Source organism: Leishmania panamensis (genome assembly GCF_000755165.1).
Source record: "Leishmania panamensis strain MHOM/PA/94/PSC-1 chromosome 27 sequence".
Classification (NCBI taxonomy): Eukaryota; Euglenozoa; class Kinetoplastea; order Trypanosomatida; family Trypanosomatidae; genus Leishmania; species Leishmania panamensis.
Window position 1 is genome coordinate 41,704 of NC_025873.1, and position 10,900 is coordinate 52,603.

General features: G+C 56.3%; 6 protein-coding genes across 6 annotated transcripts in view, besides 2 other annotated features; all 6 read right to left on the minus strand.

Moving 5' to 3' along the window:
• Window positions 1-524: 524 nt before the first annotated feature.
• On the minus strand, window positions 525-1,241 carry LPMP_270190 (proteasome alpha 7 subunit, putative; the record flags this gene model as incomplete). Its single annotated transcript, XM_010701804.1, has 1 exon — window positions 525-1,241. One exon carries the CDS (start codon window positions 1,239-1,241, stop codon window positions 525-527), a length of 717 nt encoding a protein of 238 aa, XP_010700106.1.
• An 870-nt stretch (window positions 1,242-2,111) lies between these two features.
• LPMP_270200 (hypothetical protein) lies at window positions 2,112-3,209 on the minus strand (the record flags this gene model as incomplete). Its single annotated transcript, XM_010701805.1, has 1 exon — window positions 2,112-3,209. One exon carries the CDS (start codon window positions 3,207-3,209, stop codon window positions 2,112-2,114), a length of 1,098 nt encoding a protein of 365 aa, XP_010700107.1.
• Window positions 3,210-3,931: 722 nt separating this feature from the next.
• On the minus strand, window positions 3,932-4,801 carry LPMP_270210 (hypothetical protein; the record flags this gene model as incomplete). Its single annotated transcript, XM_010701806.1, has 1 exon — window positions 3,932-4,801. One exon carries the CDS (start codon window positions 4,799-4,801, stop codon window positions 3,932-3,934), a length of 870 nt encoding a protein of 289 aa, XP_010700108.1.
• Window positions 4,802-5,259: 458 nt separating this feature from the next.
• Window positions 5,260-5,780: a repeat region.
• Window positions 5,781-6,325: 545 nt separating this feature from the next.
• LPMP_270220 (hypothetical protein) lies at window positions 6,326-7,270 on the minus strand (the record flags this gene model as incomplete). Its single annotated transcript, XM_010701807.1, has 1 exon — window positions 6,326-7,270. One exon carries the CDS (start codon window positions 7,268-7,270, stop codon window positions 6,326-6,328), a length of 945 nt encoding a protein of 314 aa, XP_010700109.1.
• An 831-nt stretch (window positions 7,271-8,101) lies between these two features.
• LPMP_270230 (hypothetical protein) lies at window positions 8,102-8,665 on the minus strand (the record flags this gene model as incomplete). The annotated part of the gene is made up of 1 exon (XM_010701808.1): window positions 8,102-8,665. The coding sequence occupies one exon, from the start codon at window positions 8,663-8,665 to the stop codon at window positions 8,102-8,104; it is 564 nt and encodes a 187-aa protein (XP_010700110.1).
• A 758-nt stretch (window positions 8,666-9,423) lies between these two features.
• Window positions 9,424-9,932: a repeat region.
• Window positions 9,933-10,409: 477 nt separating this feature from the next.
• Window positions 10,410-10,900, minus strand: part of LPMP_270240 (kinetoplast-associated protein-like protein) — a gene marked incomplete at both ends in the record, with an annotated part of 2,692 nt that continues 2,201 nt past the window's right edge. The window contains one exon of the mRNA XM_010701809.1: window positions 10,410-10,900. Within this exon, the coding sequence (XP_010700111.1) occupies window positions 10,410-10,900 (491 nt within the window).

Consider the following 10,900-nt stretch of genomic DNA (forward strand, 5'->3'; position numbering starts at 1 on the left):
TGAACAAGTCAGCGTGGCACAATGGCCTCCTCACTCTCTGCACGCATGCCAGAAGAACAAGGAAAAAACGTACGAAAACACCGGAGCCGCCGATACCCTCTTCTCAATCGATCTTGTCGCACATACATAAGTGAGCTCGGTGCCTCTCCTCTTGTGCCTCCCCTCGTTCGAGCTATTTTCCTACACCGCCATTTCGCCCACCCTAACTTATTCCTCGCGTTTGACATGCGCGAGAGTCTCATGACACGGGCGCCATACACCACAACACTGAAGAAAAACAGAGTTCTCAACGGTCCCCACGCCAGCACAAACGCACACCGCAGAAATGAAATAAAGGAAAGGAGGAACGACAAGAGAAGTAGACAAGAGAAAAGGCGCAACAGTGGAGCAGGAGAACGTGAGGGAAGGACGTGCGTGCGCCGCGTCACGCGCGGTCGACACAGCAAATACTAAGTACACACTCGCCAGTTTCCTCCTACCGGTCAACTGAAGCTCACAGGCATCATCACGAAACATCGGCACCATCAGTTTGACGGTGGCGGCGGAATCATGTCAACAGGCACATGGGTAAACTTTCGATCCGACTTGTCGCAGACCCACGCAGCTTCCACCTCGTACAGCTTGTCCTTCTGCTTGTCGTGCACCTCGTGCAGGATGTTGGCCAGCTTCCCTACAGCCTCCTCGCAAGTGAGGCTAGCAAAGTTGAGCTTCTCCAACTCACTCTTCGCCACCGTCTTGGCCTTGCCGAGCGCAATGCCGTAGTACCCAGCCACCGTGCCGCTGGGATCGCTGACGAACAGCTGCGGTCCGTCATCAGCATACGACGCGATGATGGCTGAGCACCCAAACGGGCGGTACGCGAAGTGGGTGGTGTACGCGTGCATGAACTCCCCCACACGGTTTGCCAGCACTGCACCGTGGATAGGCGTGGAAAAAATGTCACGACTATTCTCAGCCTCCAGCCGCGCGCGAGAAACGATAGCGCGACCGTCAGGAAGGAGGCCGCAGATGCAAATGCCAGCCTGGCGATCCACGGCGTGGATGCGGTTGTTCGAACCGCTCTCCAGCATGCGGCTTGAGTGAATCTTTTCTACTGCAACAACAACGCCGTCCTTACAGCATGCCGCAACGGCAGTGCTGCTGTTGTCGACAGCCTTGCCGGCGTACTCCACCTGAAAAACACGTCCTTCGGCCGAGAAGACGTCCGTCGACTGATCGTGACCGCTGCCTGTGCCCGCCATCTTGAGAAATCTCAAGTGGTTATTGGAAATCTGAAGCTGAACGCCTTCGTGCCTGACACAACCGCTGGGCGCAGAGGTACGCCGGGATGGCCTGTTAGCTGAAGAAAGGCGTAGGAGGAGAAGTTGTACTCCAGAGAAAACAAACGAGTTTCGAAGCGAGGCGTCTGTGAGTGTGTGGGTGTGTGTATGAAGAGAAATAGTGAGAGCTGCCGATCAGCGCTTCTCTTTCCTCACTGTTGCCGGTCTAAAACGAAAAGGAAAAAGAGGGCGCCAAGATCGAAGAAGCGACGCCGCTGCGGTGCTCGGACGGTTGCAGAAAGCGAGGCAACTGGAGAGAAGAAAGAGGCGAAGGCGACAAAGGGAAATCCACTTTTGCTCTGTGGGGGGTGGGGTGCAGTGGTGCGCCGAGATGGGGACGGAAAAGGAAGAGGGAAGCCGAAGAGAGACAGAGAAAGTCGAGCGAGAGGGGAGCAGGAGAAGGGACATGCACGATGCAAGCCCAGACAGACACTGAGGACGACGCAAGTGATACCGCAATAAAGCGAGGAATTATCACCCTTCGTAGCTTATTGAGTGTGCGTGTGTTGCACCACCTTTGCCACGAGTGTCGTGACAAGAAGAGGAAATAAGCTGATGTGAATCAGGAGCGTGGCCACATGAGTACAAGTAGCCGATGTGCCACGTGCAAGCGCACTTGTTCTTCGCCCACCAAGATCAATGGCAAGAGGCTGACAAAGCAGGGCTGAGTCCGGTGCACAGCCGCTGGAGTCGACGCGCCTCGCGGCTTGTCGGCTTCCTTCATCAGTGTTTGCGTTTACTGTACAAAAAGGCAATGCAAAGCGCGGCGAGGAATGTGCGGTGGCGCCTCCCCTAACCACGCGCAGAGCCAGGGGACAGACGTCGAGCGACAACGCCCGCAAGCCCCACAAGAATAAGACCGCAGCACATACCCGCCGCCCCACTCAGCACCGGTGACCATCGTGTCCGCTGCACCGGTGCCGTCGCAGGGGTGCTGTTGACCTGCTCTCCTCGACGTCGTGCTTTGTTGGAACGGGGAGCTCGTTTAACTTCGTCCTCTGGATTCCGCCAGGAAGGACCGTCAGTTGGGCGCGGTGGCAGCCGCTCCTCCCAGTTGCCGCCGTTGGCGAAGAGCTCCGATATCTTTGCAGAGAGCGACGCATCAATCTCGTCCATTCCACTCTTCCCGAGGGAATGAGCGTAGAGGCACATCTCGCCGTTGGGGCAGCAGCCGAACAAGTGGGCGACGCAGTAGTGTGTCTTCCTTTCCTGAGCCCGAATAATCTGTTGGAGGCGGTGCTTCAAGCGACCGAGATCAGCGGGACGGAGTAGCGATTCATCTACCTCTCCCTTATTGCCTTCAAAGTTGCTCTGGTTGAACTGGCAGGCAACGTCGATCTCGTCCAGCACATCATCAGCGATGAGGGTGTCGTCCACGATGACGGTGCGCAGGTATGGGTTGACGTGGGCCAAGGCAGCGATAGACCGGCCTGCTTCATCCTCCAGTGGGGTATTTGAGAGGTCAATGTAATTCACACGAGACCGCACGAGGGCCTCGCAGAGGGAGCAAATCGCCTCGTCGCTGATGTTAATGCCCCTCAGCGTGAGTGCCTCCACGGAAAGGTTGTACTGAAACGCCATGGAGAGGGAGTACACTTCAGCATCGCCAAAGAACCCGGAGAAGTCGTCGTAGACAAGAATAGATCGGATCGAGTTATTCAGAGTTTCCTCTACTAAAACGTGAAATTCATCGTTGCCTACGTTTGTGTAGTTGCTGTTGTGGTTTGTGAAGTAGCACAGCGCATGCTCCAACTGGGGCAAACTAAACGACTCGTAGCTGCTTGATACGACCCGGATTACTAGCCTACGAGCCTCCTCGTTCTTGGCGTGCGTCGACACGGCTTCAGAGAGGGTGCGTACCGCACCAAGCACACGACTTCTCGACTCCATTTTGGTGGCGTGTGATACCTGCTCCTGAGTGTGGTTTTCTCTCCCTCTTTTCGGGAATTCATGAGCAGCGGCGCACTCGACAGTTCTCAGAGAGTAAGGCAGAGTAAGGCAGAGTTAGACAAGCAGACCGAGGGAGATGGAAGGGAAGGAGAGGGGAGAGTTGCTCAAGTGATGACAGTAACCTCATAGATCTGTGTGAGGCAGAAGGCATATCAGTGACGCATGGTCATCCATGCCAGCACGACGAGTTCAACTTGTAGTCAAGGACGAGAAGAAATGAGGTAGTAGATGGTGCTAGGCAGCGTCTATCAGCGCACTCCTATCCTCCGCAACCACCACCCCCTCTAGCCTCCATTCGAGGGCGCCGCACTCCCAGTTTGACTTGGGATGCCGCAATACACCCCGGAGGTTTTCCGCAAAGGAAACACGAGCATACTGCAGGTCTAATAACCACAGCGACTGAGCGAGACTCGATGAGCGCTACGTTGTTTTTCGAGAGAGCACACACAACGAGTGAACGTGATTTGGAAAGACATATTTCGATTCATATGATAATGAGTCAGATGAGGAGAGAGTCATTTCGTTCACGTCAGCGCTGTCCCTCAACACCCTGCACAGTGGAAATTAAAAAATCAAGCGACCAAGGAAGAAAAGATGACAGGAACAAGAACGTGTGCAACAGAGTGCCATCTGCAAAGCCCTTATCATGCGTATCACGCCCCTTACAAGGAGATAGAAGACGAGGCATTAACCTCCGTAGTGAGCGCCACCTGGATCAGGTGGCCCGCTAAGAAGCTGAAGATACCGCTGATTATGCCGTTGAGCACCATAAGCACTGCCGAGCGCCCCATCCTGACGCCGACGAGATAACCCTTCACGGATCCCAGGAAAACCAACGAAGCCATCGTGAGGAAGCACGAGACGAAAAACACAAGGTCTGTGCCCTGACCTTTGCCTGGAAGATACGCTAGGAGAGGGATGGAACCGAAGAGCACGAAGGATATGAACATCACGACGCCTTGCTTCATGGGGCCGTAGGCGTCGTCGAGGTCCACCAGAAGTCCAAGCTCCTCCACCATCATGAAGTCCACAAACATCTTCGGGTCCTTTGAGATAATGCTGACGATCGTCTGCGCATCGTCAAAGGAAAGCCCCTTCGCCATGTATATCTGCACCATTTCATCTACCTCCAAGTCGAAGGAGTTCTCCACTTCCCACTCCTCACGGTGCCGCTCCGACACGGCGTTCTCGCGCTCAGCTTCACCAGAGACGTACTCGCCGAACCCCATAGCGAAGCCATCGGCGATGACATTGGAGAAACCAAAAATGAGTACCGTCGCATAGTTGCCCCCACTGCCGGCCGCCGCAGCAATGATGGCGAAAGTAGTCATGATGCCATCTAGACCGCCAAACACAACGGACTTCACGTATTCAGAGGCACTCGAGTTGTGGCTCTCAATGTGCATCGGCTTCATGTGCTCACGACGCGACGCCTCCACATCGCCGGCGCGGAAGGCGGCGCGGGCAGCATCACAGCTCTTGTAGTCCAAGTTCACTGCCGCCGATGCATTAAGCGCGGCTGACTCAGACATGGCTGTCGATAACGAGTGCAGGAGAAAGTGGGCCAAAGTGTCGTGCGAGACGCTTTTTCGCTCTGCAGTGGGTGTGGCTATATTTACGACGGACAGGGAGGCAAACGATATACCGAGTAGAGTGCGCAGGAACGCTAGGGAAGGAAAGCAGCAACAAACTCCCTGCAACCAATGAAAACACGCGACGTGCAGCACAACAGGACGCTACGAGGAATACCAACACACTCTTTACGCAGAGAGTACGTACAAAGCGACGCGTTGATGTACAAGCAAATGACAGCGTGACGATGCGAGTAAGGCGAACATGAAAAAAAACGAAAGAAAAGAGGACCAAAGGGACAGCAGAGTAGACGAGTGGAAGTGAACGCCTCACCGGATTCAACAGCGCGGACAACATGGAGAAGCGCAAAGGAAGAATGAAATTGGAAACTGAAGCGGGCACAAGTGCTCAGTGTCGCTTTTCCCAACGCGTCCACATTCAGCCCTACAACGGGAGCGAGACCCCACGCAGCCCCCGGCCTGCCACGGGCCCGTCGCGTGGTGCGCGGCAGCCCCTAGGCACGCAGCGCAGCAGTGCGCCGGCGCAGCCATCGGAGCACGGCCTCTCCCTCGAGCGCGGCCCGGCACCCGCGCGTCGCAGGTCGCCCCACAGCCGCCTCCATCATGCAGGTCGGCATGCCGCGCATGTCCCTCGCGGGGCCGCAGGCTCCCCACACCAGTCGGCAGCGGGGGCCGGGTGCGACACATTCCAGCCACGCTGCAGCTCGCCCACACCCAGCGCCACGCACGACCCGGCCGCAGACGCCAGAGTGGCGATGCATCGCTCTGCCTTCCCCACGCCGTAGGCGCTTGACCCTGTCACCGCCAGAAGTGGCGCGGCGCTGGCAGGGATAGGGAGGGGCTGGTCGGCTATCCCACATGGAGGGGGCGGAGGACTCTGGATGTCACGCTGAAGTGTTTCCCCTCTCCGTCAGCAGGGCAAGTATTCCGGGTACAATAGTAAGAAGATCCGGACGAGGTAGTAGTAGCGGCGGTGGGATTCAGTGGAAGACGCATCGCAGTGCTATGCGCAAGGTGTTCGCTGATTTCTTTATTTCTGCGGTATAGGCGTGTGCTGCGTAAACGTGGAGGATCGGGGGGAGGCAGAGATACAGAAAAAAGCATCCGAGAAGCAGAAGGAAGAAACGCGGTGGCGAGTCGAGAAGGGAGACGGTGGCACTCATGGGGAAACAGCATGCTCAGTGGCAACGAGTACAAGGGCGAGAATCATGGAATGCTGGTATGAGTGTCGACAGGAGCCACTGAGATACGATGGCTGAATCAGTCCCAGAAGCTGACTCATATCGTGACTGAGATGTGCAGGCTAGCCGACTTCGATGTTTGTCTGCGTCTTGCCCAAAGGAAGCAAATTGGAAGGGGGCGATGAAAACAGTTTTGAGTTCTGTGAAGAGTCAGCGCACCGTAGGAACGCATGTACATCAATCCCCATACCACTCGACAGTAACATGGGAGCTACCCTTACGTCTACTCGAATTCCATCAGCAGCTCCGCGCCCTCCTTGAGTGACTTTGTAGCACAAATTACCACCCGGCGCGTCGCCAGCGGCGCCGTCTCTACAATTAGTCGGCGCCTGCTCGACGGAGACACAAAGTCCGACTGCACACAAGTAAAGATGGCACAGTTGCCGCTGCTCTCTGCTGCTTTTCCTTCCTCTGCCTCGGTGCGGGAATTCAGCGGGGCCGCCCGTATCAAGTCAATTGCAGGCACGAGAGACGGAAAGAGAGCAAGGTCGGGTGATGTTTCAATCAACTCGGAAAGCTCCGCTGGCGCGGATGGCACCCCGTTGCACGGCAGCAGCAACGCGCGCTGCATTACAGTGCGGTGTGCCTGTAGCAGCATATCTCTGCTCGGGCGCAGCTTTGACGACACACCGCGGCGCTTCATATAGTGACAAAGCATCGAGTAGGTCAGGTCGAGCTCGTCCAGTACGCGCATCTCCATCACTTGCAACTCCGCTGCGGAGCTGCCCCGCAAAGAAGGGCATGTGAACTTATTACGTTCCGAAAAAAGGTTCGGCAGCAGGGGATACACAGTGTCACTCAACAGCTGCTGCAGCAGCCACCGCTCTGCCACGTTGCTGACGGCGCACTGCTGACGATAGCATGCCACAAAGCAGGCGAGCCACAAGCTGTGTGCGGTGATAGCACCCATTCGGCCTCGCCGCGTCAAGAATAGGATCATCTTGCGAAGCGGTGGAAGCGCGCGAGGCAGCACGTCTCCTCTCAGTGTTTGCCCATTGAAGACAGAGTTGTATGGGACACTAATGAGCAGACTGCCGTTCTTTACTGCCTCGCCAGTAACAAGACCGATTGGCGAGGCAGCTGCTGCCGTCTTGTGGATAGAAAGTCTCTTGCTGGTGACACCGCAACCGCCACAAGCGGCCCAGAAACTGTCGGCGGAACTTTGCATACCTGTCAGCACCACGGGAGAGCGACGTGAGAGGGGACGATTAAACCGGGGGGGGGGGGGGGGTCTTCGCAACGAAGGCGACTGTCACCGCTTGTGTGTGTATGGGTTGAGGAGGGAGGAAACAGCCGAGTGCGGGTGTGCGTGTTAACGTGTGTTTGGGGGGTCCGTGGCTGAGCCCTCTTCCGGTGGTGGCTTATCTGAGTAAATTTTGTTTTCTGTTGGTCCACTATGCGAGTCCATTTCAAGGAGACAAGGAACCCAAACAGGCACTATAGTGAGGTGAAATAGTGGAAAGAGCTTGCACAAAGACTGTGTTTCTCTGGCTTCCCTCATTGCGATACGATCAGTGCCAAAGAACCTCGCGAACAGCATCTTCTCGTTTTGAGAAAGCACATGGGGTGGTGGAGTTCCAAAGTTGCACGTAGTCCTCAAAGGAAGATAGCTTGATGCAGCAGCGCTTGTTGGAGAACGATGCGCATTGGGAAGGGGAGACTGGTGGCCCTGCAAAGCGCACCCGCTACCTGGATTTGGCCAGTCGACTTAGGTGCTCACTTGCAACGGTCGTGAGCGTATTAAGTCGGCTAAAAGACGCTCCCTTTTGCATCTCAGTCAACTAAGCGAGTGAATCGAGCCGGAAGGAAGGTACCAACGCACATCGAAACCAGTCCAGTAATCGAAAACAACTTGCAAATGTCTCGACGTGAGCACTCACAACGAATGCAAACACAATGGCAGAGAAAACTCCCGCTTCGCAAGGCAGCCAGGCGCCTTGACGTCCCACCTACCCTCTCTTCCTCACACACACACACAGGTGCATCCATCCCCTGCTGTCTAGAAATCTGCAACGGGGGTAGCTACAGCGTCACGCACGCGCGTGATGCCGCCTAACTCCGCCTCACGACGCCAGCGCGGCCTTGGCACAACATGCTTCTCTGTTGGATGCTGCCAGTAGTTAGGCCAGTTGTTGGCCGCCGTGTACTCTTGTGGGGTAAAGTATGCCGCCGTGTCCGGTGTGCGGTACGAGAAGCGGTCCTCCATCTGCGCCGGACTGAGCTCCTTGGCGGCGTCCTCAAGAATGGCTGCGTTGATGGTACGCTGTTGCTGAATGCGCTGCGTCCATATAGTGCGGTGCCGAATCAACTCCGTCAGTTCGCGCGTGTGGAAATTGTCCCTCTTGTTTGGAACCATCTTGAAAAGACCGTTGGCTAGCGAGCAGCCGGGGAACTTATTGTCGAACACCTTATCACGGATGAGAAAGCCACGTGTCACTTCGCGGTGGGTACGATGCAGCTGGATTAGGTCATAGGCAGAATTGTAGTACGTGGGGATGCGACGCGGAGTCACCCCGGCCACAACGGAGTGGAAGGAGCCACGGCCCAAAGCCCCGCTAGACATCCCTATGGAGTGAAACAAGAGGACACACCCCACTGACGTGCACACGAGTGTTTCGATCGGCTTTGAAGAGTAGCGGCAGCGAACGCAGGTCCGTGCTTTAGAGTCGAAGGAAATGGGTGGTAAGATGCACATGATAAAACAGGAAGCAGGGCAGGGATGAGAGAGGGTAGAGAGCACCAACGTCGTCACTAAGACGGCAGTGAAAGTGAGAGTCGATGGCACAGCTAGGCGTCGTGGTTAAGATGAGCACAATCGTATCAAGTGTAGAGTCGACAACAATGAGAAGGCTGCGCTGAGGTTGGAACACCACGGAGGTGATGGGGTAGCAGAGAAGTAGTAGCAGTAGCTTAGGGTGCACGCTTGGTAAGTTAGATGGCGGGCTGCCCAGTGACTGCGAAGGACTCTATGTAAAACAGAGAGCTGCAGGATTTACTGGCACTGCACACCTTCCAACACACACGTCTGAAAAAATGGGGCGAGTTGTGCACAGAAGCCCAAACACATACTCGCAGCGATGCAGGCAGTGACGCAAAACTACGGGCGACCACCGAGCAGTCTCACCACCTCAGCCACAGAAAAGGTCGGAAAATAAATTAATTCGCAAAGAAATAAAAACAACGTAGTAGGGCAATCTCTCCTGCGTACGGGGCCACATGCACAAAAACACCAGCACGCATGGAAGCCAGCAGGCGCTACTGCGCCCACTAAAGTGCCGCATTAGTGGCACTGCACCCTCCGATGCGACCTTATTCCCAATGCGTCCACATTCAGCCCTGCAACGGGAGCGAGACCCCACGCAGCCCCCGGCCTGCCACGGGCCCGTCGCGTGGTGCGCGGCAACCCCTAGGCACGCAGCGCAGCAGTGCGCCGGCGCAGCCATCGGAGCACGGCCTCTCCCTCGAGCGCGGCCCGGCACCCGCGCGTCGCAGGTCGCCCCACAGCCGCCTCCATCATGCAGGTCGGCATGCCGCGCATGTCCCTCGCGGGGCCGCAGGCTCCCCACACCAGTCGGCAGCGGGGGCCGGGTGCGACACATTCCAGCCACGCTGCAGCTCGCCCACACCCAGCGCCACGCACGACCCGGCCGCAGACGCCAGAGTGGCGATGCATCGCTCTGCCTTCCCCACGCCGTAGGCGCTTGACCCTGTCACCGCCAGAAGTGGCGCGGCGCTGGCAGGGATAGGGAGGGGCTGGTCGGCTATCCCACATGGAGGGGGTACTGGACCCTGATACCACGCATTGCGGTGTCCCCTCCCCGTCATTGAGGGGGGGAGTTCGCCTACCAGAAAAAACGACTACGGAGGTTGTGGCTGATGAAAGAAATAATAAGAATAAAAAATTGAGTATACGCGACAGCAAAAGGGATACGTCGCGATGAAGACTGGGAGACGAGAGAGACGAAAAGATGCAATGACGGGATGAATGAGTACTACATAAGTAGAAGCCAAAAAAAAAATTCTGAGCTGGAAAAGCCGAAAAGGAAGTGAACACCGACGATACAGAGCAACAATGAGCAGCAAGATATCAAGTAAATTATTCAGTTTTCAAAACGCCAAGCACCGCTCTTGTCATCTGTCACCGCGCACCACAGCATTCCTGAGAAGGGACATAGCAAAGGTGGTAAACGCTGTGCAGCCAAAGCCGCACGCTACCGCCACGAGGTAACCATGACGCGCACGTGCAGCGGCTCTGACAAACACACGAGAACCAAAGAAAAAAGCGCAGAAACGAAGATCCGTCCCCTTCACCTCAGCATAACACCGCACACAGCAAACACGGCCAAGATTGCAAAAAAGAAACCCGCCACAAATTGCCCCTTCTGGTTGGACTCCGTCACAACCAGCGCCATAGGTGCCACTGAACGAGGCGCCCCACCAGACAACGGTTTATCCACAAAATGAGCCGCAAAACTGGCCCGCCGATGCTTCGACATCCTCCTCTGCACCGTCCTAGAATAACCTCCGCAATGTTCAATATCCGTCGCCTCCAACATTGCGGCATTCACAGAAATATCTCCACGAACTCCTTCTACATCAGTATCACTAGAGACCCGCCCAACAACCGGGGACTCGGCCTGAATGCGCGCAGCCTCCTCTGCCTCGGCCTGAATACGTGCAGCCTCCTCCGCCTCGGCCTGAATGCGCGCAGCCTCCTCCGCCTCGGCCTGAATGCGTGCAGCCTCCTCCGCCTCGGCCTGAATGCGCGCAGCCTCCTCCGCCTCGGCCTGAATACGTG